This window comes from Apis laboriosa, unplaced genomic scaffold (assembly GCF_014066325.1).
Source record: "Apis laboriosa isolate Shangri-la unplaced genomic scaffold, ASM1406632v1 scaffold1_cov151, whole genome shotgun sequence".
In the NCBI taxonomy this organism is placed as follows: Eukaryota; Metazoa; Arthropoda; class Insecta; order Hymenoptera; family Apidae; genus Apis; species Apis laboriosa.
The window spans coordinates 2,286,671-2,306,732 of record NW_025222279.1 but is presented as its reverse complement, the minus strand read 5'-3'; the positions used below and the strand labels follow the sequence as shown (position 1 = coordinate 2,306,732).

Below are 20,062 nucleotides of genomic sequence, written 5' to 3'. Positions count from 1 at the left end.
TTTATAAAATCTTAATTACCTTTCAACTAAACCTCGCAATTCCATAGTAAGAGTGTCAGTAGGAGATGATGGTGGTTCATGCATGGTGTGTGTGTTATGATTATTAGAACCTGCCTCTCTACTATAAACTGTGTATTTGGAAACGTTCCCATTTGGTTGCAAGGGCGGTAACCACGAAACTAATATACTCTCTGCAGTTAATGCTAGAGCTTTAATACCAGCTGGAGGACCTGGAACTAAAATAGATAATTAGATTAATTTAATTGTTCTTAACAATATTTTTATTGACTTTGAAAATTTTATCAGTGAAAATTAAAGAAAAAAGATTCTTACCATCCTCTTCTGTAGTACAAAAAATTGGAGGACTCAAAACTCCATCACCAGCACCCGTGTAAGCCAATACTCTTATAGAATAATTCGTATATTTATACAGCGTGTGTAGATACGTTTCTACACTGGAAGTTTTTTTTACTTCACGTACAGTTGATATGTCCACTGGAAATAATTTTTTGACGCAAACAGTATGCTATTTTGTTCTTTTTAAAGATAAATATCCAATACTTGAATTACATACTATTGTCAGTAGGTACAGGTCTGTAATATACTTTGTAACCCTGAATAATTCCACCATGTTGATGAGGTGGAGGAGCGCTCCAAGAAACTTTTACACTTTGCGAAGATAAAGGAATACATGATACTTGTGTCGGTGGAGTTTCTGGCACTGATAATGAAGAAATGAAATAGAAAAAGTTGATTTATAATATATATATAAATAGAATATATAATATATATAAATAGAAAAAGAAGATTTTATTAAATTATGACATTAATAAAAAAAGAAGCTTTTTTGTGAAAGTTTATGTTTATCGCACCTCCTTCCTGAGTTGTTCCAACAATGGGAACGCTAGCTGGGCCGCTGGCTATGCTATTGAAAGCTCTGATCGATATATCGTACTTAGTGAACTTTCTCAAGCCGGTGAGTTGCACCTTTGTAGTCGCCCATCCGTTCACAGTTAAACTTTTACTTTGATTCACACCTGACGTCGAAGATGAATGCTCTGACCATGTCACTATGTAGCCCAATAGATCTCCGTTACAGGATTCTTTTGGAGGTGGCTGTGAATGTAATAAATCTTTCTTTTATAATTTGTTTAAAATTACATTGAAATTTTTAATATCTTTCCTTAAAACAAATTATTATTTATAAATTAATGAAACATTGAATTGATTAAAATTTACCTGCCAGCTAACCATAAGCTCCCCAGGTCCTGCTGATTGTACTTTGATATTTTGGGGTGGTTCAGTAGGTGCTGTTAAATATAAAAAAAAAAAAGATAAAAAAAATAAAAAAAATTGTTAGATAAAAGTAAATGCATTTAAAATATTTATATGTTTCTATACCTTCTTCTTGAGTTTTGGCGACTACAGGATCAGTGGGTACACTCACGTCTATCGAATTTATGGCAAATATACGAAATGTGTAAGTTACTGCTGGATGAAGTCCACCTACTAAAGCTACTTCCTGGTCGTCGCTGGTAGTTTCAAAAGGAGATAAACCTAGAAATAACGAATCGAATCGAATAACATTTTAAAAAAAAGATGGAAATTATATATTTTTTTTCGTAATTGGAAATACAATTACCATTTTGTGTTGGATGTATGGTGTTGCCATTATTCGAATGTCCAGGCGTGTAAGTAACGTTATGCGTTTTTGCGGGATTCCAGTCATCCGCCAAACCGTGATTCAGAGATCGATATTGAATAACGTAATTCCGTATTGGACTATTTCCGTCGAAAGCTCTTTTCCACAGTAATCGTATCGACCGTGATCCGATTTCTATGACTTCTAGCGAGGCTGGTGGATCCGGCCTCTCTGAACATATGGAATCATAATTAATTATTAATGATTACAGAAGAATTATAAACCAGATTCATTCAAATCAAAGTTAATAAAACGAGAAACTTATTGATATCATAAATAAATGATTATACAATATATTTGACAAGAAAAGAATATAATTGTATCAAATATTAAATTTTTTACCTTGGACAGCAAGATAAATCAGATGTTCGCTTCTGCCATAGGCATTATCCGCTGTGCATCTGTAAACGCCAGAATCTTGACGATCACTGCTTCCTATGGATAATTGGGACTTGAGACCGTTATCCGTTTTTATCTGACTAATGCTCAGCCGGTGATTATTCGTGTCTAAACGATCACTGTTGTGCATCCATTGCACTTCAATAGGGTTATCACCGATTACTGTACAATCCAAGGTCACGGATTCGCCACGACGAATAGTGACGTTCTTGCTCTGAAATTCGAATCTTGCCGGTTCTGTAAAGAGAAAAAAAAGAAAAATATATATATAATAATAAATATTTTTAATTAGCAAAAAAAAAAATGGTAAAAATCTGACAAATAATTTACCATGAACGGATACGTAGATCACTTTACTCAGACCAGATCCAATGCCATTATTCGCTCGACAAAGATAATGCCCTTCATCTTGGGGCCCAGCCGAAGCTGTCCACAGAGATCCATTTGGAAGAATGGTTAATCTTCCATCGGTACCATCGATCAAAGGTTGATAATCGTTCGAGGTTCTTTCCCTGGCACGCAACCAGGTGACACGCGGCGGAGGAAATCCTTTCGCCTCGCAGTGGACGTTCAATGGATTTCCCAGGAGGGTAGCCACGTCTTGCGGCTCGAAGATCCATTGTGGAGGCACTTTCACCAAAAGTTCGGCCGTGTGATTCACTTTGGCCGCGCTGTTGGTCGCCACGCAAGTATACTTGCCACTGTGCCGGGAGGAGAGTTCCTTGAAGACGAGCAGGCTGAAGAATTCGGCCACCCTCTCCTCGATCTGCAATGCGAACAATTGCTAGGGGAGTTGGTGGTTAATTTAGTGACGTTTGATTTTAATTTTTTTTTTATCTAATATTTTGTTACATGGGATAATTTGGATCGATAATAATGAAATTTCTTAGAGATGATGACGTACACGTAATGAGGAAGGTAACGGCTCGCCATCCTTCAACCAGGAGAAATAGATTGGGAGATCACCGGAAGTGACGGTGCAAGTGACTTGAGCACGACTGCCTTCTTGGAGGTTTGAAGGGAAATTGAAGGGGCTCATAACCGGTGGACCTGAAATAAGTGAAATTCCTCGTTTAATATTCTCTTTGATTTTCTTTATTTTTGTGCAAAAATTATTTATTGTTGCCAACGAAAAATATAGAGATACAAATTAATTTAATTTTTATTTATTTTGCTATAATTATTTTTAATTCAGATATAAAGAAGCAAATAATTATTGCGGTCAACTTTTATTAGTTTCCGTCCACGTGTATATAGCTTTAGCTTCCCTCCTCTAAACGCGATAAATGAGAAAAAGTTGGGAGAAGTAACGCTAGAGGAATTCTTTCGGACGTGCAATTTACTTCTTTCCCCTAGTCTCGTGACTTCTTCGCGGGCGTAGCCGACCCAACTGTAAAGAAACGAGAAACAAAAACTCGTTTCTCGTTAAAACGAATGTATATAAGTGGTGCAATAGTAACTACAATTCTAATCTTTACGAAGAATACAATCGTATAAGATAAACAATTAATACAAATACCATTGTATTTTGTAACATTTATTGCATAATATTCGTTCCTTGTATTATATATAATACAATATAATTTTAACATCCAAATATCTATCTCTTCAAATACTTTAAGCTCTTTTAAATGTTAAAATAAAATATTTTAATTTTTCCAAAATTAATATATACAGTCTTCCAAATATTTTATTAAATTAAATATTCCAATATGTTTTATTATTTGATAAATTTAAATTGAAAAATATAATTCAATCTTTTTAGAAACTCAACAAATATAAAAGAATCATTCCATTTTTATCCCAATATTTTTATCCAAATACTCACTGCTGACAGTCAACCGGATGTCTCTGCTCGCCGTTTCACCGGATCTCGCACGAACCATACAAGTATAAGTGCCGGCATCGTTTGGATCCACATTGGCGATGGTAAGATGGCCCTCACTGTCAACTCGGTGTCTTATGTCGAGAGGAAGCGCGACTCCTCCACGAGACCACTCGACTGACGTGATAGGATAGCCGGAATAAGGACAAGCGATGGTGGTATCGACACCGGCTATCGCACGAACTGGTCCTATCGATCGGATGTATGGCGGGCCTGAAATTATTAATCGACATGAAGTGCCTTCCGATACATTTCACCTTAATTGTTATTATGATTCACTTGTATACCTACTTATTATGATTCATATAATTAGCAATGATTAATATCGTTTACATTTGAGCATAAATTATTATTTATTATAAATAATATAATTAAAAATAATATATATTCTACAAAAGATTATCAATGTGTAATACGTAATATAAGAACTGAAGTATTAATATAATTAAAATATGTATTATGAGAATAATCAGATGTGATAAATTTCTCGTCCGAATGAAAATTAATATTAACCTTGTTTGGTAATTCTAATGTTGTTAATAAAAAGATAATAGAGTCTGCACACTCAATATTTCAAGCAATATTAAAAATAATATTAAAAATGTTACACGTTACATATTCATTGTTAAGGATAAACTATTCAGAAATTACACATAATTTATTTCTCATTAATTATTCATTTAACACGAATAATTCACGTATCGATCTAAACGTCTCTCGACAATTAAAATCAAGCTCGTATAAAATAATTAAACTTTATTACAAGTATAACACACAGTATATCCATCTATTTGAATTATAATCCACATTACGTGATATAACCAATCAAGATTATGATTCGAATTACCATAAATGTTCAATCTAGCTTTGTGCTCAACCGTTGCCAGGGTATTGGCAGCGACACAAGCGTAGAGGCCGCCATCTTCAGCCCCAGCCGACGATATGTTCAAATGACTGATCACGTCTCCGGACTGATCGACGTACTGTCCTATCGCGTACCTGTATCGGGCATTGTGCATCGGTTAAGAAGTGGAATATTGATCGATGGTTGATCCAGATACGAACCTATGTCCGGAGGCGATCTCGCTCAGAGGCTCTCCGTCCAGGAGCCAAGTAAACGACGGAGGAGGGGATCCGGTCGCTGAACATCTCAAGGATACTGGAGGACCTGGTCGCAATGCTTGCTCGATGAACGTGTATTGTAACTCTGGTACCGTGTCTGATAGGGGTAGATCGAAAATTGAGTATCGATTTGAGTAAGTATTTTATTGATAAGAAAATTTGCAATTTCCTAACTTTTTTTTTATTTTTATGATAATTGGTTTAAAATTATATACCGTTGAATGTTAAGAAACAAACGCTTGGATCCTTTTTTAAGTAAAAGTAATTAACTTCTTTTTTACCTCTCAACTCTTTTTTTTCTTATTATATAAGTAATTTTAATATAATAAATCGAAATAATTGTATTAATTGTTTACTTGTTAATAAAGAGAAGAGAATTATTCAGAGATGTTTGCGGTTATTAAATCACTTGGGAACGAAAGGGAAACATGTATTAATTAACGTTGGAATCGATAAATTTTGCTGCGGAGGAAGGATAAATGTAATAATTATCTCCCTAGTTGAATTTCCATTCGCTTATCGTTCAATAAATGATAATTTATTTTCATCTTTGTAAAACTTCTTTACAAACCGGATCATTCGAATTCTTTCCAAGATTTCCACAATCTTGTAGATCATTAATTTATCATTATTAATCTATTTAATACAAAAACAGCCAACTTTCTCATAAACCGAAATATCGGAATATTATTCGTACATAGAATATATTACCTCCAAGTTTCAATTCCGCGGTGGCCTGTGCGTTCTCCTTGTCGCTCCTGACCAGACACTGATACATCCCCTTGTCCTTTCGGCCGACCGAGCCTATCACGAGCACCAGAGGAGCCAGCAATCTGATCCTCGTGTCCTGCGCGGTCAATACGGGCACACCGTCGTGCAACCACTCGACGCTCTCGACCGGATAACCCTCGACCGTGCAATTCATAGTGGCCGACTCTCCGGAATTGATGATCTGTAAATACCGGGAAACGGTTAACGATTCGTGCTCGAAAGTTAATGCCCGTGCCACGCAGGCCAAGCGATCATCCCCCTTTGACGCGACACGATTGTCCATCCGCTTCGATGATGATCGTTGAACTCATGGTACATGGTTACGGCGTTTTCTCTTTTCCCTTCTTTTTTTTTTCCAGTTTGTTTCAAATTTAATCGATACCGCGGCGCGGATAGATTCTCCGCTCTGAAGTTTTAATCTTTGAAAGGAAAATGTGGAAAAGTTGTTCGTTGGAAATTTGTCGGAGTTTTTTTTTTTTTAGAAAGTTTTTTAGAAAGAGATGTTATTCGATTTTGAGCTTAAGTTAAGCTTAAGTTGCTTTCTAGAATCTGTAAATATTCTGTTATGATATCATCTTATTATGTTAGAATACAATATAGATAAGATTTAAATAGTTTATAGAGACTTTAAAGGTAGACGAGTAGTATAGGTCAATCGTTGGAGCAGGAAATAGAATAAGAATGTTATCGGTCAGATTATTAAATCCAAATATTAAATGCAATTCAAAATTTATAATTAATAAAACGTTTTCAATCTTTTTATATATTTTTTAAACAATCTAATGTTTAATATATTATCTATTACATTGCCTTTTGTATTTAACTATTTTTTAAATTACATCTGATAACTAATTGATTTAATTACCTGATACGGCTAAGACACTTTCTAGAAGATTGTCAAATGATAAAAATTGAGCGAGCAACTCCATATTGTTCGGTTTCTCTATATTTGGCCATCGAGATACAAACATCGTGTCTTTGAGTGGAAAGGATAGCGATCTGATATCTTGCTAGGATCAAACCGTATGATCTTTATGATAATTCCAGGATTCTGTGTAGTGGCTGTAAAAGTTAACAGTAACGGCTTCGATATCATAGCTGCCATTTATGATAAGTACTTCACTATTGTGGAGCACGGGGGTCTATTGTAATTGGATTTTATGGCTCAGAAATGACCACGATTGAATTTTCTAGCTTCCAGGGATTTTGTATAATCGATGGTTTAACGGGTGTCAAGCTTTATAATTTGCGAAGAAATTATCGTAATTATATCTTACATTTGTTTGTTTCTTTTTATATTTATATTTTTTATCATTTAATCATAAATATATAAAAATAATAACTAAATATATAAAATAATAACTAAATATAAATATAAAAAATCTAATTTGTAATATGATATATTTATAAAAAGAAATATTGAATTACAAAATCAAACATATATATAAAAATTATAGAATTAAATGTAGAATGAAAAATTTAGATTACAAGAATACAAAAATACGAGTTATATAATCGAAAACTCTACCTGAACACGAGGTTGTATACGCGCGTTAAGTTTTGACGTGACCGACAGGTGTGTTTCCGCTCGTTGCTCGCCGACCTGATTGCTGGCTCGACAAATGTACCTTCCTGCGTCCTGAGCATCCACGCGGCGAATTTGCATCAAATCACCCCACAGTTGAATTCGGCCAAATGACTCCACCGGTATCGAATGGCCTTCAACAACGAAATACCCGTTACTTTATGCCCGACACTCCTCCTGCTAACGCGGGTATCGCGTGTTACTATATTTTCGTCATTTTCACGCGTGTTTAAAGATAACCGATTCAAAGGAAATGATATTATCAACGCGAATTCACTTATACAAGTCAAATTTAACACTATGATACATAGAGAGATACATGATAGATAGGGATTCGTAAATAACGTTCAAAAATATTTATATGGGAGAATTGATGAATAAAACGTTCGATCGTAACTTGATTACACTTGTTAAAATGAATAATTACGAAAGTGATAATCGGCGTTGAATTATATAGCGCTACGGTACATTTAGATTACTCGGTAAACAATCCCCTAATTAAACCAACCGTTAACATCGCGATACCAAGCAAATTGCGGGGCTGGGTTCCCCTGGGCTGAGCAAGTTAGATGAACGTCCGACCCGCTTTCCGCTGAGATGGCGATCTGAGATCTCTGCATCAATCGTGGCGGCATAGTTCCTGTTGGCTCTAAAAATCGAATAGATTTTAATAAATATCATGATCTAACTTCTATTCGAATTCACACTTTGAATTTACATTATTTAAATTTATCTTTCTTTTCTTTTTTTTTTTTTTTTCAAAGTTTTGATAACATCATTGTAATATTTTTATTACAAGCACAAGAAAGAAAGTGTTACTTCTTTAGCAACGTGCCTGTGACCGTTAACGTGGCAGGCTCGCTCCTCCTCCTTTCACCGGTCAACGCGTGAAAAGTTAAGCACGAGTAGGTGGCTCTGCCGTCGTCGGGTCTGGCGGCTCTGATGTGCAGATCCCCCTGAGACGTGACCACGAATCTTCCACCTGTGATAAAATTAAATTTTCAACGAGAAAGAAAAACTTTTGATTCATTTGAATGCATATATAAGAACTTAGATAGTATTAATTTTAACTCATCGTGATTAAAGTTTATTTTTTAATATACCGTAGTACCTCCTCGTTCCAGACTTTGACCGAGTATAAATATTTTAATTACACACAACATTACACACATGATTTATGGTATTTATGAAGCATTTATGAACCACGTCGTCACCGATATCGCAATTTTTACCTGGTTATGGTGTGTTAATTTCCTTCAACATGTTTCATTCAGAAGTTCGGCCGAGTAAATATTTTAATTACAATCCCATAGTGATTTATGGCATTTATGAACGAGGTTGGCGAATAACATCGTCAAAATAACGCAATACGTCACCAGATGACGTTAATCTCCAGTATTTGACGCAGGGCTGGCTGCGCTCACGCCACGTTTCAAATAATCCCTTTGAAATAGCTTTACAAGCTCTACAACCCGATATATGTTGCACATCGTATCATTTAATTCGTTGTTCGATTTCACGCGTTTTTGCCCCCGTGAAATATCATTTTTCAGCGTTCCCCCGTTCTCGTTTTCCCCAGTTTTTTATTTAACTTGCATGCAATGACCACGCGCGCAGAAATACATCATATATTACGTTGTACATTAAAAACGATGAGAAACAAAATATTGTTTCGTCTCACGAAATTATTTACTGAGCGTGTATGATATATATATGAATACACGCGACGAAATAGAAAAAAATGGAGTACTTTAGATTTTAATTAATTTACAATAGAAATTATTTTTCCATCTTTAATTTATCGTTCGTAATAAAATTAGTTGCATTTTTCTGATCTTGCAGTTAATTTATGGGTGAAATTTATTTTTTGATTTAATTTTTAAGCGAATATTAAAAGAATATAAATTCTAATGTTCCTAACGTTGTATTTTTTCGAATGAAACAGTCGATCAAATTGATTTTGACTCTGATATTGAAAAATTCTTTAAAAATTGGAATTTTATCGAATTCAAAACGACGCACACTTACATCAACATATATTACGCGTGTATTAATAAAATACAAAATTTTGTACAAATGATTTATTTAAAACGAAATTTAACTTGAAATTTTGATTCTCGTTAATGCCCGTTGTGAATTTTTGATGAGCAATAAATTGTACACGGGATCGCGGAACGCTTTCGACGATTTATTAGTTAGCAGATATGAATGTGAAATAATTATATAATGAAGCAGTAAATGATAAATTACTCTTTGAAATATACGATATCAACAGTTATTTTGCATGATCTTGGTAATATATATATATACATATATCGTGTTATTCTAACGTAGCAACATTAGTTACTAGCGATACTAATTTTCAATTACAAATTGTCAAATTAAATTAATTATTTCACCTCGATATATCTTGGATATTAATTAATTTAATAATTAATTTATTAATTAATTTCCACAATTTGACAGTGAATCTTTCGATGTTTATTTTATTTCATCACGTCTTCTTTAAATAACAATAACATCGTTTAAAAATATTATTCGACAATTTAACACAACGTGTAACGAAAATTAAATTATATTTTCTAATTTCATATCTTCGATATCGTGTATAATCGAAATATCGATCGGGATTTCTGTTCGACCGCCTCCGGTGGAAAGCGGCTTTAGACTTAACCGGAAGCAGTCGGCTCGATCGGAAACAAAAGCTGGTTTATACGCGGATTTCACGGAATCGGGGAAATAACGCGATACCTTCGATATTTTCGTCTCGATTCCAAATCCGCGCGAGAGGTTATGCAAAATCCTCGGCATCTGTCGATGAAAATCCGGACGCACGTCAGGCGTGAAATTTTCAATTTAGTTCGAGCGAACGAACGAAAGGTCGATTCGCTGGACCTTCCTTCCGTTTCTTTTCAAGATAAGATTCCAGTTAAACTGCGTCGTTATAAACAGCCGGCCATTTTGAACGAGCGTTCTTGATTTCAATTAAAGTAAAATTACTCTCTCACAAATTTTATTATTATTATTGTCTTTCTTTTCGGTGAAGCTCGAATATCGTGATTCGGTGTGAATGTTTCCTTTTTTTTTTTTTTTTTTTTTTTTTTGACAGATTGAAATATGATAATTTTTGAAACTACGAGTTGAAAACGTGAAATTATAAGATACAATCAAACGTGAAATATAGAATTCTAAAGTTGGTTAAGTAAGTTATCAATCATAAAATTAAAATAGAACGAGAAGCGCTAGTAGTACAAGTCAACCATTAGTCAAGATATTCACAGATATATGACGAGTAGTACGAGCCAATTATCGTGACAAAAAAAAAAACAAAAGATGTTCGATCAGACAAATAATACGTAGAAATAAAAAGTGATAAGAATCACCTGAAGATTATTAAAATATCCGATTCAAAACATCCGAATCAAAATAGGATTATAATGTACACGATCTTATATCCGAGCTCGTTGAAAATTTACCGGTTTATCCGTTAAAGAGAAATGGGTGGCAAATCGGAGGAGAATCGTTCCTCGTCCAACGTTAATCCTCTTTTCTCTCGGCGAGAGGACGAGGCGTTTTGGAGGAGGGGACAAAAGTGCTGAGTGGATCGTGTGTCCCCGCTGTTTCACCGGTGTCTGGGGCAAAACGATGTGACAGCAGGGGAGGGGGAGGGATGCTCGGGGGTGTTGGCCTCCTTCGAGAAAATGAAAATGCGCCCACCAGACGCGGGAAAGTCTGTCGACAAAGCTGGTCGACAGACGTTTGACGGCGAGCAGCCGCCGGTGTGACTCGAAGAAAAACTTCAAAAAGAATCGATAGACCCTTTTTCCTCCCCCTCCCCCTTCGTTCCCCAGTTCCTGCGAGCCTCGAAGACGTGTCAGATCTTCTGATACTGGAAAGGATAATGGAAAGTCTTCGTCGTCGAAATGAAAGCGTTTTTTTTTTTTCGAGTTCGTTTGTTCGAATACGATGATACTAAGCCTTCTCACGCCGTTTTCCTCAAGAGATAACTTGGACTTTGCCCAGCTTTGTATGTTTTGTACGTTTGACTTATTGCTTCTTCTTGCAGCAAAATGGAATAATATATGTATATTTTCTTTTTCAATTCTTTCAACGCTGCGCCAAAAATCGAGGAGATGGATATCAACCCTTTGCGCTCGAGAGACGAGTCTCAGCCGTCTCATCGTACAATGGTTCGAATGATAGGGCCTAATTGGACAAAAAATTATTTTTTTCTTACTTTTGATATTTTGAGCTTATATGAAGATTCAATTTTTAGAAAGCAGAAATATTGCTTTTTATTATAATTTATTATTTCATTAAAAATGTATGTAACATATAAAGATATAATTAAATATATAAAAAAATTGCATTTAATTAATATAGAAGAATAAAAAAGAAGATAAAAATATATATAGAAAAATAAATATCATATAATACAATACAACTTGCCACGACGTTTCATGCGGCAACTCGAATGGCGAGTGATTTATGCTAGATTTCGTTATCTCCAATTAATAATATTATTAATTTATAAATAGATTTTTTTTTCTTATATTAAGAAATGTATAAAATCATTTCGAGTCGCCATTTCGACCGATTGGAAAAAATTTTGTATATAAAACGCATCTTATCGCAAACATGTTCAATCCTATCGCGAAATTGGAATACGATCAAGTCTCCTCTTTTGAATTTTCGAAAAGTCACTGCGACTTGAACGAGATGGAACGAGGAAGAGAGAGAGAGAGAAAAAAAGAAAGAACAGGGCATACAGCCCGATAAAGCTCGAATCGACGTAACCATGGGTCCATTTCCTCCGACATCCACGTATCCAGGCCGATGCCTCGTCACACAGACGACGTACCAACGAATGTAGCCGTGCTTCCGGTTCGTATTACGGGCGTCGAGCTCCGGGTTACGAGCTATTTATCTCCGTATTTTTATTCCGTCGGGGAAAGGCGATATTAAATTGCTTCTTTCGCGGCCGTTTCGCTCCCCCTCCCTGAAGAAACTTAACCCTCGTGACTGACTAGCAAGCAACCTTACTTTCCTATTTCTTTCGCCTAAATATATATGTATGTATATTGTATTTGTGACTACATTTGTTAAGAAAGATTTTGTAGGAATAAAAATACCTATTATTTTTGGGAAATAAAGATTCGTTGGATTCCTTGTTCGAGGGTAAATATAGGTGGAATTTGGTTTTGAAAGATGGTGGAACATTTATTCGTAGCTATTATATTTGATCCGTATTATCTTTGGTATTATTTAATATTATGTTTTGAACGTTTAAGTTATTGAAATTATGGAACTTACTTTACTCGTAACTTCTAACTATTAAATTTTGCCCATCAATCCTGTTGCATCGTCCAATTCGCCGATTCCTATGAATTTATTTATACAGAAATAATCTCATGCACGTCTCGCAATTTCGTAAGTTGAATCCAATCGTCTCTCTCAAGTCTCCTTTCCAATCTCCTCGCGTTCTTGGAGATCGCTCGAGATCGATATCTCAAACTAACCCGTTCGATTCTCAATTCTCGTTCATCAGGACGATCCATCCACTCCAATAATAGTCGCAAGATACTCGAAACGTATCTTAAATTAATAATAATCTCGAACAATTATTGAGAATTATAATCGAAAAACGTATAGAACGTTCCAATGCTATTAAAAATTTCCACGTTCCAAAAAGCTTCCCCTTTTTAGGGGAAGCTTAAGAAAAAAAAAAAAAAAAAAATCTTCGAGGAACTCGTCCTTCGACTCGAATTTCGTCGAACGAAACTTCAACGCTCGATAATTACGGGACGAAAGCGGGGCACGGGGGGCGCGCCACTCTTTCCTTCGCGCGTGCTTCCGGCTCAACAGGAAGCAATTTTCGTATACATAACAGAGGGTGTCGTTTACGTAAAAGCTTTGAGAGTTACTTTGTAAAATCTTCGAATGCCCGACGGACGCACGTTCGCGACAGATTCTCCAGGCACGTATTTCAATCGAGCGCTCGCTCGGCTGTGAAAGTATCCATTCCCCCTTTTTCCTCTCTTTCTCGTGTACGTGCGGCGCACGTGTGTGTGTGTATGTGTGTAAGAGGGGAAGAAGAATATTTTCAGCGAACAAAGGGGTGGAATAATTCTACGCACGATCGTTGAACGAGAGGCAACGAAATATAGAGGGATCCTTTCTGAATAATTGAGAGGCGAGGGGGGGGGGGGGGAAATTGATACAAGCGACAAAATCTTTTGTTTGAGAAACCGTGAATGAATTTTAAATTGGTAGTAGTTGGTAGTATTGTTGAATCATAGATGGCAGTGATAGTTTACGATTTTTCTTTATATAGGTATGGATTTTTTTATGGAATGATAAATTTTGGTTGGAATTGCTTTATTCTTACTCTTTCTTTTTGGGAGGAAATAATTTAATTTCGATCGATTGCCAATTTCGCGACATAATCCATCCCCCTCCCTCTCGATAATTATCGAAGTATTTTACGAAGTAACGAAATAATAAAACTGTTTTTAATGGTGTTTTTTAAGCGTGAAAAAATGATTTAATTTTAATCGATCATAATTTGTGATATAATCTTTTTCGATGGACAAGAGATTTTATTTCACGAGGTAATGAAATAATAAAATAATCTCTCGTTCGAGTGAGTTTTGAAGCGTGAAAAAGTAATTTAATTTTGTACCGATTATAGTATATACCCAATCTGTGATATTATCGTGGTAGAGAAATCATTTTATCGAGGAATTTTTTTTTCTTTTTTTTTTTTTCGATAAAACGAAGAAATATCGCAGTGTTTTTCATTTTTCTCAAAAATGAATATTTATTTTTTTTTTGTTTTTTTATTTTTATTAAAAATGTTTAAATCAACAGAAATGTTTAAATTTAAAAGGATTATTAAATTAAAATTAATTAAAAAAGAAATAACTAAAATTACGACGATTAATTTTCGTTTCTTCGTGGAATGAAAATTTTCACAATTTTATAAATTTATTTATAATTTTGAAAAGCTTTCCTTTAAATTTAGCTTGAAACGTGAATGAGATCATTCGAGGGAACGATTTGTACAACGAAATGATCCGTTTCCCTCCCCCTGCCTCTATTCGTTATCGATTTCGTAGAAATGCTTGGAACGCGAAGGGACAGTGAAATATTGGCAAATGTTTAAACATGCCAGCAAGTGTACGTACCGTGGTACAAATGCCTCTATGAAATACCGTTCAAAGTCCTTTCTTCAATTGACGTCACTGTGCTTCACGTGTCAATTCTCCCTGTCATACAATTCATTCTCGATCGACGTCCCTCGTAAACGTCTCTCTGATCCCTCGTAAATACGCATTGAATTTTGCATAGAAATAAGAGAACACTTTGAGGCGTTAAACTGTTCTTATTGTCTTTTATCGAGTAAAAAAATACTGTATTGGAAAATTAATTTTTTCTTTTATATCTTTGCACCGTTTGTACTTTTATTTCGTTACACAGAAATATTTTTGAAATATTTTATAAAAGGATATTTTTAGAAATAAGAAAAAGTAAGATGTGCACCTATTTTCTTTAAACTCTTTCAATCTTTTTAAATCTTCAAACGTTCAACTTTCCTTTATTTTCCAACGATTTCCTTCTCTATGAGGATAGCAAGAAACGCAGCACGTGCATTCTCCTCTTTATCTGAAATTTAGATAAAGAAATTTCTTCCAACATCATAACATCTTGTATTTTATTTAGCAAACTAAAATTATCCTCCTTCAATTTCTTTAAATTTTTATATCCCTCGAATTTCTTTGCGATTGCTTTTCATCGATTGTTTAAATTTTTACCAGAATTTTTATTTTCTCCAAACAGCTCTCTTCCTTTCTTTTGCTCCAAACATTTCAAAACAAGTTCAAATCCCCCTTTAATCTCTCCATCTTCCACATTTCTAATCCTTACAATTTTTTCTCACCACCAATCCTCGTTTCTTTTCCAAAAATCTTTCACTTCTTTTCAAAACTTCCATTCAAAAAATTATCCCTTTTATCCAATTATTCTCTATCCATTTATCCAAATACTCGCTCTATTTAAAAAGAACCGCCATCCTAAAAAAAAACCATCCTAATTACTACTAATTTAGCACAGAAATTACACGCGTTCCCCGATCGCGCGAAGAGGGTGCAAAACATCCATAGGTAACCCGATCCCACCCCCTCGTCCACATCACCCTTCGTATAATGGCCCGCTTCGCCTCGTCCTGTACACGCTCAGCCATTCATGTCCCATACATATTTATGCCGGTCGCTTGCACGTAACAGGTACCATACCCCCCTAACCCCTCCCTCCCTCTTCCACCTACCCTCTTGTACAGGTATACGAGGGGCGCGCGCGTCTCGCCACACTGCACAGGATATCACGGCGTGCATCACGTCGTGTCGGGTTGTGATACGTTTGTTTCGCAACGTGGCAGCCGACCTCAACATTGTGCACGCCTCGACACGTACCACGGAAACACCTGCGCCGTCCTCCCCCTCCTCCACCTCCTCCTTCGTCCTCATCGCGACGATCTCCGTTATCAACGGAGCCACTGTCTTCGTCCAAGGAAGGAACAGTGGAATGTCGTCTGACGATGTCGTATCACCACGCGACGTGCCAACGTCGTTAACGAGAAAGGGAGAGAGGGATTGACGACATGACACGACGACTCGCGTTGTCTCCAGGGGGGACACATCGATATGATGGGATCGATGGGATTTTCTTTTGTGGAGAAAAGGGAATAAAGAGATTATGGGCCGGGTATTCGTGGAGGATGGAAGATGAATTAGTTTGAAAGGATTCGAGAAGGTTTGAAAGGGTTCGAGAGGATTTGAAAGGGTTCGAGAGGGTTTGAAAGGGTTCGAGAGGGTTTGAAAGGGTTCGAGAGGATTTGAAAGGGTTCGAGAGGGTTTGAAAGGGTTTGAAGATATGTGGATGGTATGTAATTGATCAGTTTGAAGGCGTTTCTTTTTTGTGATGGAGGATATAAATAGGGAGAGGTGAAACGATGTTGGGTTTGACGATGTGCGTTGCGAAAGAATCGAATGGACGAAGTTTGAGGTGGTTTGAGAATTTGTTTTGGAAGGTGTCGAAACCATGTTTTGTTTTTAATGTAAACGAAGAAGAAAATAAATGAATTGAACGAATGGATAGTAAAGAATAGTAAAGAATAATAAATTGTTGATTGATTTGATTTTTCCTTTTTTTTTTAAGAGAGAAAATTAAAAGGAGTGTGTATGTACGTATGTAAAATATAAAAAGGGAAAAGAAAATTAAATTTTTCGTAAGTTAGGAAAGGATTGTTCGTCGTGGATACGTACTGAAGGGAGCGCAGATGGCGGTTATTCGAAAATTGATATCCTGGTGACGGCTGATGAGTTGGAAGTTTATGGAAACTGGCGTCCTTGCTCGAGTTCGATGGGTTGGAAATCGGTGGAAATCGGTCTTCGCCGATCTTCTTCCATCTGGACGGGCCTCGTACGAGGAAAATTTATCGTGGAATATCTACGCTTTTCTTAAATTTACATTACAATTCGCTTTTACTCTCCTTTCATTTTATCGTTTAAGGAAATGAATACGAAAGAAACATCGAAATTTAATACTCGAACAAAGAAACTTCGTAATTATCCAAAGTTGGAATGTGATGCGAGGATCACGACCTCACGACAATGCAAGTTCATGGCCAAAACGCTAAGCTACGAGTTAAGTCAAGTTTCAGAGTTTAACAAGTTTCGTGTTTCCATCGAGTTCCCACGAGTTTCGAATTGTTCCTTCTCGAGAACTTCTAATTTGTTTTAATCTCGAACGCTAATCACGATCTTTCGCCCCAAATTGATCCCTCTAATATATCCTTTCGGAGAAAAATCCTTTAGATCCTAAATTTTTAATCTTATGTAAATTATTCGTTACATCGAATGTTTCAATTAGAATTCTATTTGTACCAATTATAAATAACCGATTCGTCTTTCGAACTTTCTCCAACTTCATTCTCACATAATTGACAATGAATGAACAAACCGTACAAACCAAGCTTATCCCGAATCAAATGGTCCATCGACTGGAAGGCTGAATGATTTAAACCTTCACCAGCCCGGTAATTGGTACCTCGCTCGAGGAGGAGAGCAGCTAATGTTGACATCTCATTCTCCGGTTCAAACTAGCTTCCATTTCTACGTCCCAACTTAAAAATCTCCAAGCCTGTTCGACGCCAACCACCTCGAGCGCAAGTGTGTCCGCATACATTTGCCCAGCAACTTGTCCGGTACCCTTTTTCTCGTTCAAGAAATCATTTTCCTCTCCCTCTCGCTTTCCTCATCCTACGATTTTACAATTTTATTTTCATACTCCTCTCCAGTCTTCTTCCCCGATTTATTCGCAATCATTTTCCTTTCGACATGTTCAATAAAGCTTCTTCCCCTCATCTCCTTTCTTGTTGCAGAAACTTATTTATGAGATTCCGAGGGGGTGGTCCATCGGAAGGAAAAGGTAATTGCCTTTAAACGTGACTTCGTATTTCTATTCTTTACTGCTTGCGGTAGAATCGAATAAATTGTAAATTTTGTTTAATACGTAATAATTATAATATTTAATATCTCTAATATCATAAATATCTCGAAAGAATTGTAGCATACGTGTACCGTAAAATGTATCGAAAAAGTATAAGATATTAAATGGGACAGAAAAACTTTCCCCCTGGCGATTCCAACCAAAAGAAGGAGAGAAAAAAAAAACTCATTACTCTTCGCAGGAGTAATCGCAGAGAAACGCATCAAACGAGATCCGCTCGAATCCATTCCCGACAACCGTCCAAACAAATTTAATTTTCCCCTTCTTTGAACATTTTCAAGGCTACTTCTCTCCACCCTCCACCCTCCTTTTCCACATTTTGTCTCTGTCCACTGTTTGCAGTGTTCGAGAAAAAGAGAGAAAAAAAAGAGAGAGAGAGAAGAGGTATCGTGTACGAGCGTATATTACCATCTCCTGGTCGCCGAATGCCAGCTCTCCGAATACCTTTTTTCCACGGCAATATTTCCATATTTCTTCCTTCCGGTGGCCATGTTTGTTTTCGCCATTGCCAATATTAAAACCGCTCGAGCGCGCCGCAACGCACCCCCTTTCCTTCCTCGCTCGCCTCTTCCACGTTTTCCCGAACAGGGAGGGGAGGGGGCACTCTCCCACCGATTTCTTACGGCGCCCTCGAGGACACATCCCCTACAGATGTTGCGATTCTTATGAGAAACGAATCCCAAGTATTTTCCAGGTGGGACGGTGAACGAACGGTTATCGATTCGAAATTGGCGGGAAATCCCTTTTTACGATAATCGCGATTATTTACTTCTTTCTATTTCGAGCTCTAGGAAATCGTTGGATTAATGCACAAGGGGAATTTGTTTCGAATTTGGTTTATATAGGATACCTGGTAATTCCACGTGTAATTTCGAAGTTTACGAATGGTTTTCTCGAATTCGCAGAGAGATCAAAAATTGAAGAAAATTATATGAATTATATATTCGAAAAGATCAATCGTTTTGATAAATTTGTCGGGATAAAGAAAGGAAATGGAAATCTATAATCGAAAAAAAAACAAAAATACAATTTTTCAAATTCGTACGAAAAATAAATATTCCAGCCAATTTCTCTCGAACATTGCGAAAATGATATAATACCTCGCTTAATTCGATTCGAGAGGGAAGAAAATTAAAGAAAAAGAAAAAAATATGGAATGAAAGGAATCACCGATCTATAAACTATATATTTAATTCACTATAAAAACTATATATTTAAATCGTTGCTTCGATTACGAAACAATTGAATATCCGGCGTGCCTTTTAATCTTTGCGTATCGTGGCGATGCGTGCCACGAATTTACGAATAACGGGGAGGAGAGGAGGATAGGGGCGGGTGGATTCGAGTGGATGGGGCGGTGGTGGCGGCATTTTTCCCCCGAGAGGAGGGTGCCTCGAGGGCTGTTTATGGGAAAGGCACCGACGAAAGTCTCGCGCCGCGAAAAATGAAGTTTCAAGTTCTTCGCTTCTTTCTCTCCTTTTTCCCTTCCTCTCCTCCCCCCTCTTTTCCATCCAACATCGCGGACCGTTTCGGGGAATTGTTTATGCCGATGAAACTTCCACGCGCGTCGGGCAAATAAACGTTTAAACTTCTCTCGTGGCACGGTTCGACTTTTTAATTGAAACCAACCCTTTCGCGGTTATAAATGCACAGGGGATGAAATGTAAAAAAAAAAAAAAGAAAGGAGAATTTTTGGATTAAACGCAATTACGTCATTTGAGAGGAAGAGATTTTATTTTTTTTTTTTATATATTCGTTTTTTTAAACAGATTTCAAAAGCGATTTTTATTCAACCCCTTATGAAAGTTGCGTTTTAAATAATTTTATACTTCCTCTTCGTATTTTTCGATACGAAGGTGAGAACGAACGTGCTGCTGTCCACTATTGGAAGGAATGGGGTTAACGATTGATCAATTTGGAAGGAAACGATTTATTTTCGTTTCTTTAATCCAAAAAAGACGATTCGTAACTAAATCTCTCGATGCATTAGCACAGAGAATTCTATCGATATATGTAATACAGAAATTTT

The 20,062-nt window shown here is 36.4% G+C and overlaps 1 protein-coding gene across 6 annotated transcripts in view; it reads right to left on the bottom strand.

The window, feature by feature from the left end:
* LOC122712205 (Down syndrome cell adhesion molecule-like protein Dscam2) overlaps positions 1–20,062 on the bottom strand; it is a 111,226-nt gene that overhangs the window by 4,864 nt on the left and 86,300 nt on the right. For 5 of the 6 annotated variants that reach the window (XM_043931645.1, XM_043931643.1, XM_043931644.1 and 2 more), the window contains exons 6-22: positions 8,300–8,446; positions 7,973–8,113; positions 7,408–7,598; positions 5,820–6,060; positions 5,052–5,205; positions 4,834–4,985; positions 3,930–4,199; positions 3,006–3,151; positions 2,432–2,867; positions 2,045–2,338; positions 1,643–1,873; positions 1,402–1,557; positions 1,240–1,310; positions 873–1,116; positions 575–721; positions 334–495; positions 20–236 (exon numbers count right to left, since the gene is read on the bottom strand). In XM_043931645.1, the coding sequence (XP_043787580.1) occupies positions 20–236; positions 334–495; positions 575–721; positions 873–1,116; positions 1,240–1,310; positions 1,402–1,557; positions 1,643–1,873; positions 2,045–2,338; positions 2,432–2,867; positions 3,006–3,151; positions 3,930–4,199; positions 4,834–4,985; positions 5,052–5,205; positions 5,820–6,060; positions 7,408–7,598; positions 7,973–8,113; positions 8,300–8,446 (3,400 nt within the window). Of the gene's footprint in view, positions 1–19; positions 237–333; positions 496–574; positions 722–872; positions 1,117–1,239; positions 1,311–1,401; positions 1,558–1,642; positions 1,874–2,044; positions 2,339–2,431; positions 2,868–3,005; positions 3,152–3,929; positions 4,200–4,833; positions 4,986–5,051; positions 5,206–5,819; positions 6,061–6,744; positions 6,863–7,407; positions 7,599–7,972; positions 8,114–8,299; positions 8,447–20,062 lie in introns of those variants that run through there. The other variant, XM_043931648.1, reaches the window with a different exon arrangement.